General features: G+C 37.3%; 4 protein-coding genes across 5 annotated transcripts; 3 read left to right on the top strand and 1 right to left on the bottom strand.

The window, feature by feature from the left end:
• Positions 1-1657: 1657 nt before the first annotated feature.
• Positions 1658-5211, top strand: LOC125222794 (MLO protein homolog 1-like). Of its 2 annotated transcripts, XM_048125605.1 has the most exons (15): positions 1658-1684; positions 1823-1935; positions 2013-2070; positions 2155-2402; positions 2490-2606; positions 2708-2768; positions 2844-2929; positions 3026-3100; positions 3198-3286; positions 3444-3493; positions 3579-3619; positions 4071-4244; positions 4329-4364; positions 4448-4576; positions 4664-5211. In XM_048125605.1, exons 1-15 carry the CDS (start codon positions 1678-1680, stop codon positions 4976-4978), a joined length of 1599 nt encoding a protein of 532 aa, XP_047981562.1. In that variant the 5' UTR covers positions 1658-1677; the 3' UTR covers positions 4979-5211. The 2 variants fall into 2 exon arrangements, with proteins under 2 accessions (XP_047981562.1, XP_047981561.1); XM_048125604.1 differs by lacking the exon at positions 1658-1684 and having other exon boundaries at positions 1810-1935.
• Positions 5212-6048: 837 nt separating this feature from the next.
• Positions 6049-9378, top strand: LOC125222795 (probable protein phosphatase 2C 27). The gene is made up of 4 exons (XM_048125606.1): positions 6049-6884; positions 7957-8151; positions 8429-8634; positions 8736-9378. The coding sequence occupies exons 1-4, from the start codon at positions 6672-6674 to the stop codon at positions 9289-9291; spliced, it is 1170 nt and encodes a 389-aa protein (XP_047981563.1). The 5' UTR covers positions 6049-6671; the 3' UTR covers positions 9292-9378.
• Positions 9379-10105: 727 nt separating this feature from the next.
• LOC125185127 (U-box domain-containing protein 43-like) lies at positions 10106-13441 on the bottom strand. Its single transcript, XM_048081620.1, has 4 exons — positions 13240-13441; positions 12303-12836; positions 11911-12220; positions 10106-11811 (listed from the first exon to the last, which is right to left on the bottom strand). The coding sequence occupies exons 2-4, from the start codon at positions 12819-12821 to the stop codon at positions 10229-10231; spliced, it is 2412 nt and encodes an 803-aa protein (XP_047937577.1). The 5' UTR covers positions 12822-12836; positions 13240-13441; the 3' UTR covers positions 10106-10228.
• A 708-nt stretch (positions 13442-14149) lies between these two features.
• LOC125219357 (coiled-coil domain-containing protein 115) lies at positions 14150-16536 on the top strand. Its single transcript, XM_048121318.1, has 6 exons — positions 14150-14357; positions 14623-14734; positions 14865-14978; positions 15232-15287; positions 15593-15680; positions 15835-16536. The coding sequence occupies exons 1-6, from the start codon at positions 14226-14228 to the stop codon at positions 15924-15926; spliced, it is 594 nt and encodes a 197-aa protein (XP_047977275.1). The 5' UTR covers positions 14150-14225; the 3' UTR covers positions 15927-16536.
• The last annotated feature ends 8366 nt before the right edge of the window (positions 16537-24902 follow it).

Here is a 24902-nt window from a genome sequence, read left to right on the forward strand (position 1 = left end):
AGAGAGAGAAAACTCGTTAAAACAAGTGGTGCAAATGAAAATGAAACTAAAATCGCGTATATATAGGTTTTCAAAAAAAAAATTAAAAAAAAAAACGAAAATAGGCGCTGGCCGATCGGCACGCCACAATGGCGGCCAGCGCATCGGCCAGTGCCCCTGAATCGGCTAGCCCACGCCGATTTTCTGGTCAATTCACCGCTGGCCGACTGCAATGGTTCGGCTAGCCGATTGACTAGCCGACACTGTGGATGCTCTTAATAATCATGCCATAATACTGTATAAGATGTGTGCACGCGTTTCTTTTATTTCTTCATGCATCAAATACACCCCTCCTAAGTCCAACGCTTCCTGTCCGCAAGTAAGTTGGGAAAACGAGCTTCTATATAATTGGCGAATTCTCATGATGAGTTCAATGAATCAATCATTGTGTTGTTAACTTGTTTTGACGCTTAACCATAAACCCATTTTGAGGATAATAATGAGAATTTTTTAGGATGTTTGTGATCTTATTTATGGTTATTAGCACATATTATCACGTAACTTTGCTTAGTACTCTCATTTTTTATGAATTTAGAAGTTGATATAGTATAATATTATGAACTTACTGACAATTACACAACGATGACAAAATTTGTCTTAAATTAAAGGATGCGTGATAGGGTGACATTTATTTGATGATATAGACGATTGTGTGACATTTTATTGATGATGTGAACTTCAATTTAAGTTCCAATCAGTCTAAATTGAAGCTCACATAATCAATTAAATCTAATTCAATCATTTATATCATCAATTAAAATCAACGCGTCGTCCACATCTTTTAAAAATAACTGAAATCTATTATCGATGTGTAATTAACATCCTAATGTAAGTTTAATACCGGGAATCCCTTGTGGTCCTTGATGTATTGTTGAACAATACGTGCAATAAAATTTCTCTTTCTCATAATATATGTCTTTCTATTTATAGAGTCTTTATCTAAAGCTTTCACTAATAACCCTTTAATTTTTTACTCTTGATTTATAAAAACAAATAGTACTAGTATCAAATATCAACCTTGTTACATATTTGATGAGCCGCAACATTTGAATGGCCAATACATGTTTATCACATCTATTTTTTGGGAAAAGATTTATTCAACTGAGTTATAAAATAGTACAATCTCTCTAATTAAGGGAAAGTCTTAATATAAAGATAGAAGATGTATAAAATGTTTAATTTACACGTCTCGCGGTTATTGACCGTGAAATCTGTATACTCAATTTACATAGAAAATAATTGCAAATCCCAATGTATGTTTGTTTGAATTACTGGTATTTCTATGTAAATCACATACAATACGATTTCCCTAGTATTGCAAATTGCAATATATTTTGATTTGAATTACTGCTATTTCAGGAATCATCATAAATGTATTATACTATAGCACTAAATTATATGTTCTGATAAATCTAAGATCATAGCCCTTTATTAAAAAATCGAACAGTACTAAATGTATTATCTAATTGTGATGTTGCAATCAATGCGGACACCAATTAGTAATTTATTTATTGGACATATCTATGTTTCTTGACAAATTTATGGCTTTTATTTCTATTCTAAAATTTGGACCTATTATCACTCGGCCGGCCGGCCAACATAGTCTTCTTCTCAAGTCTTGATTTTTCATTTTACGAAATGAAAAGTGAGTAATGTTCAATTTTTTTCATAACATAGGCAATACAAGAGCGTAAATTACAACCCCATTATTTGACCTAGTCAAATATATGATACATTATAATTGTGATTGACCTTACATGTTTTTATTGATCAATGGCTGCAGGCTCCGGAGACCGATCTCTCGAAGAAACCTCCACATGGGCCGTTGCGGTCGTATGTGCAGTGTTCGTCGTTATATCCATCGGTATAGAACACTTGATCGAGTCCCTTGAAAAGGTTGTGTCAATTTTCTTTCTTCTTGTTTGATTTTAGTTTTGTTTCAAGCTACTCATTTCCTACTTTTTTTGCGACAGTGGTTTAAGAAGCGAGAGAAGAAGGCAATGATTGAAGCCCTCGAAAAGATCAAAGCAGGTTTGGATGATTGGACCTGATATTTCTATTTTCGTTTCAATCTCGTATTTTATTTCATTTATTTTTGTGTGTTTGGTTTCCCAGAACTAATGTTGCTCGGGTTCATATCGTTACTTCTGACCGTGGGCACATCATACGTGGCAAAAATATGCGTGCCTAAAGACCTCGGAAATAAATGGCTCCCGTGCGACAAAAAGGATAAAGACGACCATGATGGCGACGGCGACGAAGGGAAAAATGAGCATAGAAGGTTGCTTTCATATGGTGAAGAGATGGTGTGGCGTAGAGCTTTGGCCTCTGGGACTGATCAGTATGATTATTGTGCCAATAAAGTAAGGGACCTAAGTCCTAACTATACAATTTTTTTATGTTTGAAAGAGAAAAAATATTAATTTAATTATTTTGTGGAATTAAAATAGGGGAAAGTGTCGTTGATATCGTATTCTGGGATTCACCAATTGCACATCTTCATATTTGTGCTGGCATTTATGCATGTTCTTTATAGTGTAATTCTCATGGTATTAGGCCATGCCAAAGTAAGTTCTTTCATCCTAGTTTTTACTATTATATTTCCTTTGAATAAAATAGTACTAATAAACAAAATGTTAATTGATGATACTTTTTTTTTTTATCACAGATGAAGAAGTGGAAGAAGTGGGAACTGGAGACCTCGTCTACGGACTACCAATTTAACAACGGTAAATTTTTTTAATTAGGGGTTAAATTGGATTTAACTAAAAATTGATTGTGATTAATGTTTAATTGAATTCCAGATCCTGATAGATTTAGGTTTGCTCATCAAACCTCATTCGTCAGACGTCATTCAGGAATCTACAACACTCCCATTATCAAATGGATTGTAAGATTAATTGTTACTATTATGGTTGACAAAAGTTGTATCATTAATTAATTACATATGCGCTTTTATTTTAATACTATATATATTATGTAACAGGTAGCATTTTTCAGGCAATTTACTGGATCAATATCAAAAGTTGACTACATGACCATTCGCAATGGATTTATTACCGTAAGTTTCCATCCTAATTATTATAAATTATCAATACTCATTATCTTATTAATTAGAGTTAGTATGTAACAAGTGCTATATCAAATAATATTGGCAGGCCCATTTTGCACCGAATACCAAATTTGACTTCCACAAATATATAAAAAGATCAATGGAAGACGATTATAAATCGGTCTTGGGTATAAGGTTGGTATAGCATATGTATTGTAATTTAATTTCGAATTCAAGTATTTTTATGATTCCAAATACTACTAGATTTGAAGAATATAAATTTAATTTCACACTCTTAATTTTGTGTATTAATTAGATCCTAAAATTGTTTTTGTTTACATGTATTATGCAGCATTCCCTTATGGTTCTTTGCAATTATGTTTTTATTCTTCAACGTCTATAGTAAGTCTTCTTATCATATATACAAATTTCATTTGTGCATGGTTCTATGCAATTATATTTTTACCTTGAATAATTTATTGTGCAGGATGGCATACATTGGCTTGGATTTCCTTAATTCCACTCATAGTAAGTTGTCTTTATTCATTCTGTCAAAATAGTAAGTCGATAATAGGTTTTCCCTTACTGGCTAAATGCTTATAATATACTTCCATACATATTAGCCCCTTAATTATTAATGTTACATTGATATTATCTCCTGGTGCCCCCACACCAGGAGTTAGGGTGTGTTTGGGATAACCATTATGCATCAAGATATTGGATCCTTTTTCTAGATGGATAAAGAAAGAGAAATTTTAAAAGTCGTGTTCCGAAGAACTGAAACCCGAAATCTTTAATTTCGAACATTATCACTATACGACTAGGTCAACATACATATGCATGTTGGATCCTTTTGTTGGTAGTGTGTAGTTTAATTCTTGCATGTGTTTTCGTTTTTATTATGTGTAATTTCTAAGAAAAAAGTACCAAGCTAAAAGGCCATGAGTGCGAAAAATATATCTAAGAGATTGTGTTTCAGATAATTTTATTAGTTGGGACGAAACTTGAATTGGTGATAGTGGAGATGGCTCAACAAATCCAAGATCGAACAACTGTAGTGAGAGGAGCTCCACTTGTGGAGCCAAGTAACAACTTCTTTTGGTTTAATCGCCCACAATGGATACTCTTTCTCATACACTTTACCTTATTTCAGGTAAATAATGGAGTATTTCAATCTCATCACAAATATATACAAACTGTCCATGTTACTTTTAACTAATTATTTTGGTGTTTGCAGAATGCATATCAAATGGCCTACTTCTTATGGAAGTGGGTAAGTAATCGAATTGTAACAGCTTTGATTTTAGTGAAGTTGGTCTAAATACAAATTACTAATTATTAACATTTGTATGGCAGTACGAATTTGGAATTACGACATGCTTCCACGAGGCCCTTTTTGTAATTTTGATTAGAGTTTTCTTAGGGTTAGGGCTTCAAATAGTGAGCAGCTACATCACATTCCCACTCTACACCTTGGTCACACAGGTATATATATAGTGATGCTATGCTAGTTTCATTAATGAACCATGTATATAGGATCAATAGTTTGATGATGAGTTATTTGATGATCAGATGGGATCAAACATGAAGACGTCGATATTCGAAGAGCAAACATCAAAGGCTCTGAAGAAATGGCACCAAGCCGCGAAGCAACGCAACAAACAACGGAAAGATAATGCTTCTGTCACCATGAGTGGCAATTCTACCCCTGTTCATGGCTCATCGCCAATTCATCTGCTACACAACTATAAAATCAGGTCCAATGCACCCGACGAGGTTTCTGACACTGAGCTCTCCGAAATCGACACTTCCAAACACACCACTCTGCCACCTCCGCAATCTCATAATATCGATTTTTCATTTGGCAATTCATCTCAACATAATTGACTCTTCGTGACCTATTATATTTCCAAAATGGATTTACATAGAATCTTCTCATGTTTTCAATTTAGTGAAACTTGGGAGTTTTAAACTTCAATTATTATATAGTACTAGTACGTAGTTATGTTGTATTCAGGTGGGGTGGGATTTATTTGATTTTTTTAGTTGAATATCTAGCAAGTTTTTTGTAATATAGTTGAAAGAAAATTATGACGACCTTCATTATTATTTGAAGGCGAATAATTTGAAAGGAAAAAGAATGGAAAGTGATTGAACGAGACTCGAATAAATTGGCGATCATAATATAAAGCTGTGTATATTATAAATTTATAGTAGTCATAATCGAATATTTTAAAAAAATCATGTATCATATTTTTAGAATAAGCAACCAGAATAATAATTTGAATCAAAATATTATGAAACTATGGTAATTAAATGATTTTTAAATTTTTAACTTTTTTGTAATAAATGTTAATCGCAATGTATTATCCAACAAGATTTTATACTATACTACAAAATTACGAATGAGACATAACGAGATACTAAGATTATTGGAAATATTATCTCATCCACTATTACTTGAATATATTCGACTTGGAACTGTGATTGTTTTTTATTTATTTTTTGTACAATCAATCTATATTCCTAAATTAGTTTAACCTAAAAAGATACACTTACACCTGCCCTTAATGAAACACAAAACTAAGCAAAAATAAATAAATTTTTGATAAAATATCTATTTCTAGAAAGTGACGATAAAGAAGGAAAACAGATTTTCATTGCCAAAAAGCCAACTCAGCCAATCAAACACAGACGCGTGTCAACAAACGGTAAATGTCCTTAACGGCCGTCGACGGGCCGCCCTTCCCGACACCGCAAAAGGCCACAAACGCTCCACCGAATCGCAGCCGTTAAAACTTTACCCGCGAACTTAATCCAACGGCGAGGAAGCATTTGCAGTTGGCCATCCAAACAATCAGCGCACAAACGACCGCGGCGCCCCACGTGTCGGTAAAGAACACCTTTTTTTACCTGCGATCGTCTGTCACAAACTAATCGCATCGAATTTAACGAAAAATAATTCGTGGGCTTTTCATTTTCTTGGCGAAACTATAAACAATTTCAACCCCGAGTTTCGCTGCTCTTTTTTAGGGTCTCAATTACGTACAAGGGATATTTCTGCATTTTGTTGTTGTATTGATAAAAGGATTTGGAATAGCATTTGAGGCTTTGAATCTGAGCAAAGATTCTGTTTTTTCATTTGATGCCCAAAAGGTTGAATTTTTATGGTGTAATTAGGTTTGTATGCGAAACAGATTTTTGATCCGTTCATAGACGGTGGCGTTTTGGTGCAGCTTTAACCACGGATTTAGATCTGAGATTAGGCTAATTGTGATACTTTTGAGTTGATTGACGTTTTATGTTGTTCAAGGTGTAGAAGGATTGAGGGATTTTTGGGGGGAATAGACAGTGCTCCAAGCTCTGGTGGAAAAGAAAGGACAAAAGGAATTGGTGAAAAAGGGTGTTGGTTTATCTAAAGGAGAGCTATCTTCTAGTGATTTTATTGGGGTTGGGTGATTTTGATCCAGGGCTGTTTTTTCTCATCTTGGGAATTTCTTTAGCTGCTTCTCTGACAGGTTGAAATTAGTTGGTTGTTTCTCTTGTTGAAGAAATTTAGATTGATGATATGTGAAGGAGAATGGCTGCGGGTGCTGAGTTAACACATCCATTTACTATTGTAGAGAGCGATTTTAGTAATGATAATAGCAGTGAGGTTTCTGAGGTGAAAGATGTAATAGTATCAGATAACTCGGAAGAACTGCCGCAGACAGTGAATGGTAAACCGCCACGGCATTTGTCAGTTGTGCGGCACTCTCTCGGAGCTGATGCTCTCATGCCGCCTTCGGAGTTGGTGAGTGGATTTGTGCTTTGTGTAACTATGTTCTAGTCCTTTTGTTTTATCGAATCTTGCATTGCTCGTGAACATGTATGGTTAATTGTTTGAAAGCACGGGGTTAACTACTTTCTTTTCGAGTGATTGATAGTAATGTATAGCATGTAGCTTTAGGTTGATGTTGAACTGTTAGATAGGTGATTAAGTAACATTAACTGTGTTAGTTACTGCTCAAGGAGCAACCTCGATCTTACCCTTGAACAAGATAGAGAATTGTGTATCTTACATGGTGTGCAGTCATGTTCCCTTGTTTCTACACTCGTTAGAGGCCAAAGGTGCTCTGCCTACAATGGTTCGTCTACAATTCTGAAATTGGGTCATTGTCCGTAGGTATAGGATTGAACTACCCATGATACTTGATGCATCTGGAATTTAGTATTTATCTGGGAACTTCTCCGTCTTCTATGTGCCGATCACGGACTCCATGATACTTATTATAGTTTCTTTTTGATTCTCAGTTAGAAGTTTAGGCTTCTTTAGATATTGGTTGGCTGGAGTTGAGAATTTCGAATAGGGAGAATTGACATTGGGAAAATTGTGCAGTAGTAAAATTAGTTTTTGTCGCAAAATCAGGGGGTAAAGTGTGTTGTCTGTCCATAGCCGATCATGTTTGTTATAGTTGTTTGGAGTAATATTATTGTGTGTATGAAGCAATTTTTGTGTAAGGTGTTGCTGAAAAGTTTTAGATGTCTAATCATTTCCCAAAATTGAGATGTAAAAGTCTATGACTTGAGCTTCTGGATTGCTTTCAGCTGATGCTCCTTCAATTCCATTATGACTCTGCTGAGATGTTGTACTATATCCTGATTTTTGAAGTCGTCTTTATCATTTTTATTGATTCATAAGCATATGCTATATTAGCCTTGTAAAGCATGGCCGAGATAGTTCGTGCCAAAAAAGTTTGCTTGCAATAAATGTTTGCTTAGGGCTTGTGCTACCTTTTAGGCTGTTACTACTATTTAAGCTTCATTGGCACTAGCTATCTAACAAATTAGCAAAGATGTTAATTCATACTTCTTGTATTTTCAAGGATTCTTGTCATGGGATGACTGGAGTCAAGTCCCCTACAGATCTAATATCTAGCTATACACCGATTTTTCGGTCTGGAAGCTGTGCTGAGAAAGGTCCTAAGCCATACATGGAAGACGAACATATCTGTGTAGACGACTTACCCCAATATCTAGATAATGTCTCTGGTTTCTCTTCAAGTGCAGCTTTCTACGGGGTAAGTGTGGTTCTATTAATTAATTAATTTGTGTTAAAGCTTTGTTTACATTGAAGTCCTTACAGATTTTGAATATGGCCATCAAAGCTCTTTACGCAGAAAATGCCACCCTTTAATTAGGTTTTGCATTTTGATAAGCATATGATGTGAATCATTCAAATCAATCAAAAAGTAGTTGACCGTACGAGTGAATCCTGCATTCTTCGCCTTTGAAGCTCTCGTCTTTTCACCATTAACCCAAATTCTGCATTTACTGATCGACGCTATACTTTGACAGGTGTTTGATGGTCATGGAGGCACAGATGCCTCGTCGTTTGTCAAGAACAATATTCTCAATTTTATAGTCGAGAGCTCCTGTTTTCCAGCATGCATGGAGAAAGCAATCAAGAGTGCATTTCTTAAAGCTGATTACGCGTTTGCGGATGATAGTTCCCTCGACATATCATCTGGCACCACGGCCTTGACTGCATTCATATGTGGAAGGTAAGATGGCTTTTGAAAACAAATTTTTTTTTGGGGCAAAACTTATCTGCATCCTATTAGGATTCACCATCCCCAATGATGTACTGTGCATCTGAATGCAGAAAACTGATAGTCGCTAATGCTGGAGACTGTCGAGCTGTCCTGGGGAAGCGAGGTAAAGCAATCGAGATGTCTAAAGATCACAAGCCAAATTATGCTTCTGAGAGGCAAAGAATCGAGAAACTAGGAGGAGCCATCTATGACGGTTACCTCAACGGGCAGCTCTCCGTGTCACGGGCGCTGGGAGATTGGCACATGAAGGGGCCAAAAGGGTGCAGCTGCCCTCTGAGCGCCGAGCCTGAGTTGCAGGAGACATGGCTGACGGAGGAGGATGAGTTCTTGATCATTGCCTGCGACGGCCTCTGGGATGTGATGAGCAGCCAATGTGCCGTCACAATGGCTAGGAAAGAGCTGATGCTTCACAATGACCCTCAACGATGCTCGAGAGAAGTGGTTAGGGAGGCGCTGAAACGCAACACGTGTGATAATCTGACGGTGGTGGTCGTCTGCTTCTCGCAGGATCCTCCGCCCCGGATTGAGATCGTCCCGGGCCGAGTTCGGCGGAGCATATCGGCAGAAGGGCTGAATCTTCTCAAAGGCGTGTTGGAAGGTAACTAGATAGACATGTATGTCATTTCTTGATAATTCACCTTTTGTATATGTGACTCTACTGTTTGTCGTGTATATCATATTATTCTTATTTCACCACTCTCCTCATTATTATCTTTAACGTTCATTCTCTTCTATTTTATTCTAGTCGTGTTTTGCTCTTGGTGTTGAACTCAACACCAAGAGAAGAAAGAATAAAAAACAGTTATTTTTAAAAAATTGTGTATTGACCAAACAATAAATTGTAATGCACGAATTCACCATGACGTGGTCTTTAAATTTATTTTTATTTATTCATAGAAAACACAAAACATTGTTGTTCAATCGCATAAGTTAAATACTTAGATAAATTTAATTGACGGTTGATAACTTTTAATCAACTCGTCATTCATGTTGTATTTATAGTTACTTCTATAGTAGTACCCATTTAAGAGAAAAAAAAATATTTATAATTATAATTGGCTGAACATCCAGAATCAGTAATTTGGTTTAGTTGAACCAATATTAATCAGAAATATAGTAATTATATTTTTGAAATAAAATGAAGAGTGGAAATGTTATACTGTGTGAAGATGATAGGGTGAACCAATGTTATACTCCTATTATAAACTTTTTTCTCATAAACTTTTTAAAAATTTCTTCTAACAACTTAAAAACATATTTTCGCATGCAAGAAAGAGACATAATTACGCATCTATTACCAAAACCAATTTTATCAATTTCGGAAATGATGGTCCCATCCCATTCCCATAGCTTTATTGTGTTTATTGCATTGCTGCTAAAAGTGCAAACATATAAATTCGAATTGCATACAAATATGGAATAGCTCAAATAAGATGTAATTTTGGACTGAAAAACAATCAGTATCTTCACACCTGATGGAAACTCCGGAACAAAAATTTGTGTGTCAATATGTGCATGTGAGTAAATACAAGGTGGAAAAGGACTATCCCACGTTGGAAAAGATGCTAGAGAAGTTGGGGATCTTGTCAACGTGTTTCAATGCGCGCTCAGCAATCTGCCTTGTTCTGTATTCTCCATGCTGGAATGCATCAACCAAAGCTGTGCTTATATTTGGATCACCTGCTACATCATATGCTATCGCTTCACATCTCAACAATCTCTCCACTGTCCACACCACCCGGCTCCTCAGCGTCTCTGTCCGTTTCCCCAGCAGCAAGTCCAGTATCGGCTTCACCCCTTCCGCCTCCAGTAACACCTGAACCCCCTGATCTATGTCAACGCCATCCTCCAACAGAGTGGCCAGCGCAGCAAGTGACGCCTCCACCACCTTGTCGTTCGTGTGGTCCAACAGAGCCACCAGTTTGTCCACAGCCTGTCCATCCAACAGGCAGAATGTCTCTTTCAGTGAGCATATCCCTCTATGAATAGGGCACAGCCCCGTTATCACCGGTTGCTTGCTCAGGCAAGGGAAGATCGTGGCAAACAGCCCCGGTGCAGGGAACTCTAGCAGTTGTGTCAAGTTCTTCGATTCTTTGGATAGATTCTCCAGAGCCACGGCTGACACCATCTGCAGATTATCTAGCCCGTTGGATTGCAGGAGGTCTATGAAGAGCGATGCTAGGTTGGTCCGACAACAGAGTGCGCGAGCGGCAGCACCTGACTCCTCAGATAACACGAATGTGACTCTTGCCACGACCTTCACGAGCCCTTCCAAATATGGGGTCATGAAACGGTTCCTCCTTGTCGCACCTTGCCTGATGCTAACTATTCTCGAGACCAAGCGCTGGAACACCCCTTCGTCTAGCATCTGTCTAGTGAGACCCGAATCCCTTTCGGGTAGATCAGCTAGAAATCCAACAGCTGCTGCTTGCTCCTCAGTTATCACCTCTTTTTCCAATATCTCCCGGATCAGGCTCCCGAGCTGGCCTGCTGGCCCGCGCAGGCAGCTAGCCAGCTCCGGGCCCATGTGTGGGGAGAGGTTCTGCAGAAGCCTTATCGAAGCCGCCCTCAGATCCACCTGAGGAGCTTCAATGAACTGAACCAAACTGATAGTAGCACCGGAGCTCTTGATGGCGGAGACAACACTGGACACGGTTGCTGCAGAATTTGTGAGCCCGACCAGAACTTGGAGAAGCTTGGACTCGATTGCAGGGCCAGTGTTGTTGATAAGATGCAGAAGGTTGTGAATGATCTCCTTCGACACCAGAGTCTGGTAGTTAGGCCCGATTGGCACTGAGTCGAAGTCATGGCCTGAGTTAACGACATTGGCAAGAATTGTTGCTGAAACTTCCTTGAGCCGCATTGGCAGCTGGTTTGCTCCAACAGTGAACAGATCCTTCACAAGAGGGGGCAAGATGCCTGCCTCGATCAAGACTTTGGCACTCGTTTCATCTGATGAAATCTGGTTTATAGCTTTAAGAGCAGCCTCCCTCGATGGCATGTCGGTGTGCGTCATGAGATTGATGAGTGAAAAAGCAGCTGTCCTCGCCACGAATACCTTCACCTCGTTGTCTAGAACGAGCTCACCTAGAATGGCAGCCATGGACAGCTTAGTGTCAGGAGCACCTGCAGAGAAATGACAAATGCTCAACACAATGCTATCTAAACATTTTCAAGAATCCAACAGAAATCCTTCATTACAATACAAAAACAAGATGACTGCACCTTCAAGCAGTAATGTGAGAAGAGGCTGCAATCTTCCACATTCAGCCATTTGTTTAACGTTGTTCTCACATTGAGCCAGATTCTCGAGTGTTTTATCAGTCATCTCGACAGTTAGGAGACTCTCCGAGTTGCTGGTGGCCATACCAACTAAGATCAGAACCGCCCCATTAACAGAGCCGATCTTTTCACAGAGCTTCTCTGAGTGGGAAAGCTCGTAGAGAAGAGAAACAGCTTCTTCTCTCTCTTTAGATTGCTCGTGAGACAGGAACTTGACTATTGTGCGCACAGTATCCCCTTCCGCCACGATTTCCTGCAAGAATAAGAAACTGGAGTCGAGTTAGCAGAGTACACACAGCTTGAAATAAGCTAGGGCATAGCAACAACCAGCCAACCTTGTTATCAGAATCATCCTCCACCACAATCCTAAGAGTTTCAAGAGCTGTGCAACGGACTTGTCGACTGGAGCTCTTGAGCACGTCTACGATCTTGGGAATCAAGTCGGCATCATGGACCACACGCTTATTGAAAGGGGCTTGCAGGCAGAGGCGCTGCACGAATTTCAGGGCCTGCAGAATGTCACCCTCCAAACTTGTCAGGGACAGGGATCGCCGTGCCATGTCAAGCTTAGAGGCTTCGTTCCTCGCATTCCATTCTTTAATTGTGTGTCTTAGAGCAATACTAGGGCTAAGCTCAGTGCTTTTGAGCTCTCTCAATGTCAAAGGGCAGACAGGCCTTCTTCCACTCTCCCTACACTCTCTCAGCCACTTCTCTATGGCATCCCTCTCATACGTTTGCCCGGTTTCCAAGGTCACAGGATCGTGCATCACTTGCTTCGTCAGAGGACATAGGAACGAGTCGTAGATTGGCTCTACGCGTAACTGAGCACCAAGGTCGGAATTCCCATCCCCCATCAGATTAGAGCAAAACTGTGCAAAATAGCAACAAGCATTACATTAGGATGGACATGGTGATCATTCCTCAACAAGTCCAGGATTGGTAAATCGAATGATTGAAGTTATGATACAAATATCAGCTTATGACTACAATCAATTAGGGTTCACCTTTTTGCAGCCTTGATTCAGATTTCTTGTTTAACTACATTAAGCTATCAAATCCCCTTTCTAAGTTAAGCTAGCTCCCATGATTTTACAAGAATTCATCTCTGATTAACAACAAAGTATCATTTCACAAAATGACTAGAATCCCTAATTGAACGCACCTCCCAAAACACAAAAAAACAAACTATCTAATCATAGTACTAAACTAATAATCAGTGAAATCATGGTAAATAACAAAAATATAGTTTAAACTAAAAAGATGAACAATTACCTTGAAAGGAGGGCTCTTCTAAAAGAAATAAAAAAAAATTGGTTAAATTGGCATGGATTATTGAAGAAAGCCAAGGGGAAGAGAAATGGCAAAAGAGGTGGCAGCAGTTGGCGTAGTCTCGCAGAAGACAACCAACAAGGATTAGCAAAAGTGCAAATGTCGTACGAAAACTGAAATATAAAATTCATTTTTCTTGTGCAAGAAAAGAAAAGTTTGAATGTTGAAGAGTTGACTTTGTCCAGTTCTCTGAGTCGTCGTTGTTGAACAGCAATCATGATTTCATTCTTTTTCAATTTTTATGGCAACGCCAGATTTCTTTCTTTCTAACTTAAATCTTTTTGGTGTTCAAATTGCAAAATTAGGAGACAAGTGAATCCTCTTCCTTAAAGAACACCTTTTCTCAAAACAATATCTATTTTCTCTCTTTAAATATTAATACTCCTCATTAGTTAATTGATTTAATTGAATTATTTAAAAATATATACTTCCTCCGTTCCAAAAATAAAAGTCCTATTTTGTTACGACACTAATTTTAAGAAATTACAAAAAAGTGAGATAAAAGTTAGTGAAATATGAAGCAACTTATATATATTACTATTTTTATAATATAATAATATGAATAGAATAAATTAGTGGAATGTTGGTCACACTACTACTATTTATGAAAAGAAAAATAAGACTTTATTGTCAAAATGACAAAATAGGACTCATATTATAGAACATATACATATGCAAATTATTTGTATATACAATTATTTTTATTTTTATTTCTATTTCTTATTTGTACTACTCAATATATTTTATAAAATTTGGCGTGCAAATAAAAATATTACTACTACCAATAATAATAGTAGATGTATAACTAATTAAAGCTCGTACATGTTTTTTTATTATTCATTTTTTTATGTATTCAACTCGTGTGCAAGCATTTCAAATCCCTGCTATAGGGTTTGCACAGATTGAATAAACTTTTGATTCCTCAAAAAATGCAGATTGCCGAAAATAGGACTGAATCGACTGATCAGCTCGTGGAAGCTGATCAGCACGTAGTGAATTTCTTAGATTCCATGGATACTTATCTAAATCTTATGGATTCCTTATCATCAACTCTTCGTCAGGTATAATCCATTCGCATTTTATTGATCCCCTTTGTATACATTCAACCAAATAGCAATTCATTTTCTTTTATTGCAAAACTAAATTGCTTCGGCGGTTCCTAGGGTTACCAACACTCTATCTGATGTCTCTGTTTACTTTGAAGAAATTTCTCTGTAAATCATAGTATAACCTTTTGGTAACCTAAATCAATTGTTGTTTTCTAGATTTGGTGAATCAGAATGTCAACAGGGGCAATTTGTGATTTATGTATCAACTGTTTTGCAGGGATGGCTGGAGCTAGCCAGTGCTCGACATTCAATGGGTGCTGCTCGTGTCAGCAGCACCTTGTTTGACCTCAAATCCCATCATGCTTCAACAACACTAGAAATAGAAGATGGTAGTGTAATGCCATTACTAACTTATTGATGATTCAGTTTTGCAAATCAAACTTGTGTGGTTCACCTAAGGCATGCTCTGCTATATGCATTTCATTTTGTGAGTAAACGATTTTATGTTTTTCTTTCCAGTTGACGCCAATGTAGAGCCACCGCATTTCAAATTGTGCAAATGGGTGGCCTCGGATGATTCTGAAATGAATAATGGGGAAGCCAAGCTTGAAACGCCACAAGCTCTGGATCAGGGTACTTCTCTATGCTTTGCTTTTCTACTTTTGTTGAAGATGCTTACTAGCATCTGAAATGTTGGCTAGTTAGATCTATACTGCCATGTTCAAGCCTTACAACCGGGATCAGTTTTTGCATATTTATGATTTTTTAATTGTTGTCTTCTTCAATTGTCGTTTAATAAGTAAGCGAGGAGATGTTGTGCATCTTTATTCCTGCAAGTTGTTTCTGTTAACAAATTATTGATATGGTGGTGTTTTGACTCATGAAGAACCTCAAGCTAGACGGGCTGAAAGTGGTGAATCCCCGGTTTCTCCTGATGATCACGTAAGTTGCGACTACTTCCATTGTGTTTCCTCAAAATGCTTTTCTTTTAAATTCTTCAGCACACATAGTCTTTGACACATTAGTGATGTTATGGACCATATAAAGTTGAACAGTTTAACTTCCTTTCTGTGAAGCTGTCCTCGATAACCTATTTGTGTCTACATCCTACGTTCTATAAAGAGAAGGCTACGTGTAACTAGTCTTTGCAATATACGAGTTCCAAAACCAGTCATTGTTTTGTTTCAACACTTGTATATCTAGTATTTTTTCTAATAGAAGCTTAAATGTCAAAACTGTTTTGGCAGGTCCAACAGGCAAGATCTAGATCACTTTCCATGTTTGGGACACTGGTCTCTCCCAAGCTTCGTGCAACCCAGACATCATTTGAGAAAGGTAACACCAATTCCTTGTTCACTGACTGCTGCTCACTTGATCATAGAACCGGTAACATTAAACCCCAACACTACTTAATGGAAAACCAATACTGAAACATTCCCCAATAACTTTCACTTATGATTCTCTGACACATGTTCTAACGTACGAGCAGCTATGGAGATGCTGGTGGAGATATCAAACGTACGAGCTTCTTTGCTGCATGCTCACAATCAAGTGCAGAAAGACGTGAAGGCTGCCAAATAGTTGTGGCTAGCTTCTAGGAGTATTTGTTTACTACTATAATCCCCCCATCTAGTATAGTCCAAGACTATTGATCATTCATACACACATGAAGATTTAGACGTTCACAGAATCCTACTTTACGCCTTTCGCTCCACCCATCATTACCTCAGATCTGTGATTTAGCAAGAATGAAATCCCTTCGACGAGCAGCAAATGATGGATAGCATATAAAGAACATGCTCGTTTGTTCAAGGTGGTTCAAAAGTTGCTATGCTGTGAGGTAACATAACTTTTTATTTTATAGTAACTCTTCATTGTTCGGAGAGTCATGTCGTTTCCACGGACAAGGTAAGAGATTCCTGACTGCCTGTGTATCCATATGGAAAAGCACAAACTTATGCAAAAGGAGTGATGATGGGCTTTACCAGTAAGAAGTAGTAGTATTCTACATCTTTTTGCTGTGAATGTCTTTTCTGGTTGTAGCAAGTTTCAGTTGCAGTGGATCTATTGGTATTCCTAAGACAAGATGTGAAATCCTATTTTAGTCTGATATGTTTGTTATCTGTTGAGGGTATTTGGTACGTAAGAAATAAAGCCTTGATTTCGTAGTTATGGTGTTTGGTACAGTAAGTTGAAACTTTGTAATAAAAATTTGGCTAGACAAAATTTCGCTCAATACATTTTTTATTTACAAAACTGTTCTAAGACTTAGTTTGTTATCATGGAATTGAAGGGTTTATTTGGAGTTGGAGCTTTCCATTCAAAATCTAATATTTGAATTATACTCTGCAAAAATACTTGAATTTGGAATTGAATTCCAATTCTTAATCTTGTGAGTTTATGTTTGAACTCTATAGACAGAGCAGAGATATATGGAATTCCATAGACTAGTAAGATTGAATACCTTCCGAAGTCCAAACACATGATGCGTACACACGCACAATACTAAATGCGCGCAATGTATACAAAATGTAACACAATGTAACACATTTAGCATGCACTTTAATAAACACTGTGCACGCACAAAACATACTGCAACAACACACTAAGGTGTCGTTCGTCTGCTTTGATAATATAATACCGAGATACAATATGAGATATATAAAGATTGAATTTGGATAAAATAAACTGTTTGGTTCGGATGATTAAAGGTAATTTTATGATTCTAACAAGATCTCACTTGCATATGTTCTGATGTCAATTTGAAAAAATTTATTGAATTTTTGTATTTTTGAGAAACAATTTAATGTCAACAACATAGTTATTATAATATGTATTTCTCAACATAGTACAGATACAATGTCAATGTTAAATTGTGTTCACATATTCAAGGAATCACATTGATATTTTTTATACACTATACTGACAGTTAGTCCAAAATCCTAAATTTGATAATTCTTCTTATCTTTTTAAATTTAAATAATAATAAAATGAATTACACATGACAATTTCTAGAAATTCTATGGTCTTAAATTAGTTGTCGTTAACAATTGATACACCTCATAGACGAAATATATGTAGAAATTAAGAAAATATTGAATTAAAAGTCAATGCCAAACACTCCCTCCGTCCCAAATAATTCGTCTCACTTTGATCGGGCACGAATTTTAAGAAATGTAATGAAAAGTGAGTTGAAAATGTTAGTGGAATGTGAGTCATACTTAGTTTATAATAAAATGTGAGTAGGAATGAATAAGTGAAATATGAGGGTCCACTACAAAAAATGGTAAAAAGTGAAATGAGACAAATTATGTGGGACGGATCGAAATGGAAAAATGAGACAAATTTTCTGGGACAGAGGGAGTATAGTTTAATCTTTTGATATAATCAAACAAAAAATTTGGAATTAGAATACAATTTTATATCAAACGCTTGATTTACAAGATTTAAATTTTAATTATAATACAATATTAATTTATATAGAACGCCAATTACAACACGATTTTATAGTACTCTAAAATCAATTTGGAACTTGTATTCCTGCCTAGGAATATTCCTATTCACTGAGACTTATTCATTATACCTCTTACACGAAGGTTTTGAATCTAACTGTAGGCATAACTTTAGGTCTAGCTTGTTGCTAGCAGCTGCTTGAGTGAAATAGGATTATGCATGAATAATAGCTCTCAACAAAACTCAATAGAAGACTACTTCTTTCCCGGTTGAATCCTTTTTTCTGCTATCAACTCTCTTGTACATCCACAATATTAATAGCCACACATATATCTATGTATGCCAACTGATCGGATGAAGAAGCAAAAACAGTTGTAAGTGAAGCTCAAAATCCACAATCAGTTATAACAGCTTTTACCTTCCAACGACTATAAGAGCATCGTTAACACTACGGGCCGGGACAACGTTGGAGGGGGGCGGGTCTGGGCCGGGCCTGGTTGTGGTCCGGTCCAGCGTTGGAGGGGGTTTGGGCCGGACCCGGGCCGTAATTTTGAATATATACATATTTTTTTAAAATTCAAATTTTTTTCCATTAAATACCATCTAATTCCACACCATTTTTATTTCTATTCTACTTCATTTCTCTCCCTCTCAAACTAAATCACTCAAATACATCCGTCAAAATGCCTCCTCAACCTGATCAAAGAGCAATTGAAGCTGACATTATCAGAATGTTAGAGGGGCGATGCCCGCAATCCAAGAGGAAATAAACAACGAGGTTGCTCGCTACCAAGCTATTCAAGCGTGGAATGAACAACATTTTCGCGTACCACAGACGGAGTATATCCACCGAGACCTTGAACAAACTCATTTGCTACTATTCACATATTATTTCTCTAGAGATCCTCGATGGAGTAATCAGATATTCAGATGTTCCGCTGTCGGTTCCGGATGCGGAAGCCTTTATTCCTGCTTATCGTCAACGCAGTTGTAGCTCGTGACTCGTATTTTGTTGGAATCATGGATTGAATGTGCCTAGTCAATGGACTTTGACCGAATAATAAATATGACGAGACATTTAATTCTTTGAAATTAAATGCTACAGCGTCGGTCTACGTTCCGCGTAGATGATCGTGGTATATTCACTTTCTCAAATCCGATTCCCGGTGAGTGAGAAATAGTGGATTAAAGTTGGGCAAGATTGAGCTTTATCTAAGTTTGAATGTAGGGAGCAATCAACTAAGTGTTAGTTGTCCCACATTGGAAGTGAGAGCCTCTTTTGAGGTGTATGAATTAAGTGTTCTACTACACTTAATAAATTCTAGGGGACCAAGTTGGGCTAAAGAGCCCACACGCGCGCGCACGCGCAAGCCGCCACCGCTCGCCCGCCGAGCCGCATCACGCCCGTGTCCGTGGACTTGGATCTTGGCAATTGGTCTTTGGGCTCTCGGGTGCCAAGGTATTACTTTTTGGACCAACGACCTGATCAAGTCAGAGAACATCCATGATCAAGTCAGAGAACATCCATGATCAAGCTGGCGGAAGTCCAGGTGACCTGTTCAAGCTAGCGAAGTCTAGCGAGGTGAACAGGCTGGAGCTGGCACATACCAGTGAACTGATCAAGTTGATTGCAGACTTGATTAAGTTGATCCACTGAAGCAGGCGAAGCCTAGCGACGTAACCAGTGAACTGATCATCAAGCTGGCTACACTCACTTTAGGATGTACATGTCTAGATACATCCGGGATTCGAAATCCGTAACATTTTGTAACACCCGACAGTTATATAATCTGTCTTCATGATCCATGATGACAACCATCAAGGCTGTTGACCCCTGCAGGTGGATGGAGCCTATAAATAGGCTAATCATTCTAGCATTCTAACATACTAGAAACATCAGACAAGCAACAAACACAAGCATCATAAGCTCTATGCCTCTCTGCATAAGTTTCTGTCGAAAGCTCTGCCCTCGCCTTATTCCAGTCCCCAGAGCTCGTTTCAATTGCGGTGTTGCATCAAACAAGAGGTAGCCGTTTTATCTTTGGGGACAAAACGTCAATCCGAAGAGCACTACCGGGATGTATCTCGTTTTGCGAAAGAGACCTCCTCGACTCGGCTATTTCCTTACTTTCACGGTTTATAGTTTCGAATCTTACATTGTAATTTAGTTTCAGTTTCACATCCTGTATTCCTTCTTTTGGGTTGTATTACGCCTGACAAGTATTTATCTCTTGTAATCCCGGAACCACCAACATATTTCAAGCAAACCACCGATGTTGTTGGCCGGCAAAGTATATCGACTTTGCAAAAATGCACATCTATCATACGTAAACTCACTTACGGACTACTTCAGATATTTTCGACGTGCATCTCCATGTACGCGAGCAGAATGGACAAGAGTGTCTAGCTAAATTCTGTCGGACAATCATCAAGCATTCAAGGATACATACTTGAGAAAGCCAACGACCGACGACACCCGGAGGTTGGTAAACATGCATGGGCGGGTCCTCGGCTTCCCCGAGATGCTGGGCAGCATCGACTGTGTGCACTGGATGGAAAAATTGTCCAACGGTATGGAGATGACAATACACTAGCGGGCACAAGGGCACACATCCGACGATCGTGTTGGAGGCCGTTGCCGACCAACGATTGTAGATCTGGCATGCCTACTTTGGTGTCGCTGGGTCTAACAACATACTCAATGTGTTGAACGAGTCTCTAGTGTTCAACAATCTGTCTGTCGGGCGAGCGCCGAAACGTAGAGTTCACGGCCAACCACCGCCGACACAGTGTGGCATACTATCTGGCTGATGAGATCTACCCATGATGGCCCGTGTTCGTGAAGACTATCACAGGTCCGAAAACGCCGAAGAGGTCGTTGTTCGCCCAAAAGCAAGAGGCGGCTCAGATATGGAGCGTGCATTTAGAGTCCTCTAAGCACGACGGGGTATAGTGAAAGGAGCGGCTCATGGCCTGTTCAACTGAGATGCGTGAAGAAGAAGCACACACTTGTCTCCAAACGGATATAATTGAAGAAATTTGGACATGCTCCAACGTTTTCCAGCATTGATTTTATGTTTTAATGTTTTATTTAATTTTAAGTTTCCGTGTTTTTAATTTTCAATTTTTGAATAAATTATGAATTTCTCATGTTATAATTGCTCAACATTTTCTATTTTTATAAGTAAAATAGTTTGTAGTAGTGAATAGTGCAATTTAATAGTTCGAGCCTACAGGGTTATAGAAGTTGTGGCCTGACGCAGAAAAATAAAAGAATGATGATGTGGATGGGATTTGAGACTTGGATCGGGCATAGTTAATGATGCTCAAAAAGTCAGCTGCCCCTTTGAGTTGCATTTGATTCCCAACGGCTATAATTTTCATCTCCAGCTTCAAATTCAATGCTGCTTTGATTCAAACAATCTATTACCTCATATTGCTTCATTGTATCCATCCACATAGTTCACTATAGTACAAGCTAGGGAGGCGAAATAAACTAAGTAGTAGTTCGCAATAATAAGCATCACGGTAACATCAACCTATAAATGCCCTACCAGAGTCTATATATACAATCATTTGTGAATTCTATAAATCTAAATTCATTATGCAATTTTTTAATGCTAGAATAAGTGAATATCAACTCCATTTGGAGGAATCTATTTTGCATTTGAACTAAGACTGGGAATGCGACATTGTACGTTAAACTAGTTTCTAACGCTATACCGATATACCTCAAATTTTGAGTATATTAATAGCTTTAGATAAATCTACCTAATATCTACTACTTCTGTCTTACCGAGGATAATTCACTTTTTATTTTTGGTTTGTCCCAACCAAAGTGACCAATTACTTAAAATGAAAACACATTTATCTATACTTTATTCCATCTCTTTTAGTTTACTCTCTCCACTTTACACTCAAAATAAAATTACATAAAATCCCATGCCGCCCAAGGAAGGGATCATCTTCCTTGGGACAGAGGGAGTAAGGCATTTCAACTTTTGTTACTGAATTTTAGGTTCATGAAGAATGAATTATACTGCTATAAATCACAGAAGCATAATTGTTTGTGCGTTGCCGATAATCAACATTATTAGTACGTTTATCATAACTGATAACTGGATGACCGTATACACATTCCTAGAAACTCCATCCACCAAAGGGTAATTCATTTTCATAGCTACTGTTCAGTTGTCATGACTAATTATTATGTGATAATCCATTTAAGACTAAGTTGTGAGATTGTTTTAGTTGGCGGAAATGACTAATTATTACATGATTATTCACATAAAATTAAGTTGTGGGATTCATTCTTATGAACCAAATATAATACTATGATCAAATGCTAACTAATTAGCAACCCCAAATTAAGACCAAATCTTAACTATTAGATTAGGAGATCTAGTGATTGCAATAATCATAAATTATATTTAAAATTAAAAAAATTATTAAATAAACTTAAAAGATATTAATGTCAATTCTTATAGTATATGGTAGTTAAAACCAATCACTTTCTCTCTCTTCACAAAATCATCTTTAAACTTTAAATTTATGTATCTCTCTCAATTTAAATTATTTTTAGTAAAAATTATTTCAAACTAAAGGTAATTTCATATGGATTCTTATAATATCCCAATTGCATATGTTCCAACGATGATCGAATGATAAAATTTTATAATTTTTATTTTAATTTTTCGTATATGTTATAAGCATATCTTATATCAATAAATGTATCAAAAAAATCTCAACTTAATGCATGTACAATATCAATAAAACTATATTGATATTTTCTGGTACTTTATGTCACTATGTTAATATTTATAATACACTATGTTGATATAAAAAATCATGAAAATTATTATTATGGTATAACAGATTGACTATTGACTCATGCTAATTTATTAATTAAAAGCGTCACCCACAAGTGTACGAGATATGTAACACGCGACAAGTTAAATTATCGATGCTCGAAGACTAAAATGCTAGAATGAATACTATGATGCAATGTCAAACACTATTTAAACTAATTAGAGGGGTTTTTGAGTTTTCTTAACTAAGAACAAAGAGCAAACAAGCAAATAGAGACAATTAACTAAATAAAGCAAATAAAATATGATTTTCACATAAATTGGGAAATGATAGGGAAATGGATCCGTTAGAATGGATCAAGGATATCACCTACGGGTCATGCCCATCTATTGTGCCTCAATTGTGGTTAGGAAAGTCGGGATGGTTGGTTAGACCTTGAGTGCATCTAACGCGTTGATCGACCTTTATTGTCGGAGTCTCCTTCCAACACTTCGAGAACGATTCCCTAATTCTACGGACTCAAGCCCTCTCCCTAGCACATGCATTTCTCGATCACATGGGTTGCACGGAATTGTTGATTGAACATCTATCCTAATCATGCATTTTTCAATGGCAATAATCAAGCAAAAGATGTATCCAATTGGTAGTTAAGTAATTAGATAATAAAAGCTTAACAATCAACAAAACCAACAATATGAGATAGATAAGCATTAAACCAAAGATCAATCCATAGTCCATACAATCCAATCAAACTTCTCCAAATCCCAACTAGACACTTAGCAACTCATAATCAAAGATAAAACAAAGAGAAAAACAAAGAAATCAAAACAAAACATGGATAGAAATGGAACTAGAACTCCATATAGGTGGAATTGATGGTGGGGAAACCTTCTCCTTCAATCTCTTGTTTCAGCTCACTTTTGTGGATAATGGAAGTTAGAGCTCGAAAATGAAATGAGATCCCCTTTTTATCCGGAGTGAAAAATAGGCAAAATATAGAGTCTGCCTAAAACGCCCGATTGGGCGATCTGCCAATGCCAAAATGCCCAAAAGACCAAGCGTTTTCTCTGGAAAACGCGATCACTTCAAAACGCTCGACCAGGCAAACTCTTTGTTTCTTGACGTGCAGTTTCCGCCAGAACGCCCAAGCGGATATTTTCTTCTCCTAGAAAACGCTCGGGCGGGCAAAATCTCTGTATTGGTCCCTTTGACTCCGTTTAAGCTTGTTTTAGACCTGTTTTTGCATCAAGACTCCAACAAACTCGTTAGCTCTAAAAATAACAAATAAGTGGATGAAACCTGGACTTTATCCCTCAAATTATTCAACAACTTGTATTGATCACCCACCTAAACATCCTAAACTATGAGTTTGTCAATTTTTTTTTTATCATTTTATTGATATTTTATCTCCTATTATTGAAATTCGTGAGCTTTAATCTCATTACTCATTTTAATATCTTATGGTATATGATTAGTCTTAGTTATGGATTGATTGTTATATGCAATTTTAATATAATCCTACTGTACTATTTAAGTATATGATACTATAATCTTGTAAACCGAACAACCCTATATTGAATTTTTTAAATCCGTACGAAACATATCTAGACATTAAAGCCCAAAATAATTTCAAAGAGGGCAGCCCAAATTAATTGCTTATGCTTATATAATTGCTAATAATGATTACAAATAAATTACAAAGCGGTCAATCCAAATTAAAGCCCAAGACGCTGAGGCGGTGAAAATTTGGAGATCCCGCCATTATTTGCGCCAACGCGATTTGAACTTCTCGATATCTCAATTCAGCCCCTTTTTATAGTTTCACAAATCCTTCTTTTCTCATCAAACCCTTATTTCCCTCTTCATTGAAACCCTAATCCTAGCTCGCTGCTTTCTCAGGTCAGTTTAGTGTGTTGTTTGTCAGAGCAGTGATAATGTTATGATTATGATGTTAGGCTTGGTGTGAAGATGACAAAGAAGGAGAAGAAAGCTGCAAAGGACCCAAACAAGCCAAAAAGGCCTCCAAGTGCTTTCTTTGTTTTCATGTATTTAAACCCTACCCTTGTCCACTATGTTCAATATTTTTAGTAATTGCTCTAGTTTTGAATTTATCTATTGATATTAAGAGACTCTGTTATGTGGTCTTATCTGTTGATTACAGGGAAGATTTTAGGAAGCAATACAAAGAAAAACACCCTAGCAACAAATCCGTTGCTGCTGTGAGTAACTCTTCCTTTTACTGTTGTGTTTATGTTCTTGTTTAGATCATGCGGTTTCTTATACAGTTAATGCAAC

The sequence above is a fragment of the Salvia hispanica genome, chromosome 4 (assembly GCF_023119035.1).
Source record: "Salvia hispanica cultivar TCC Black 2014 chromosome 4, UniMelb_Shisp_WGS_1.0, whole genome shotgun sequence".
NCBI lineage: Eukaryota > Viridiplantae > Streptophyta > Magnoliopsida > Lamiales > Lamiaceae > Salvia > Salvia hispanica.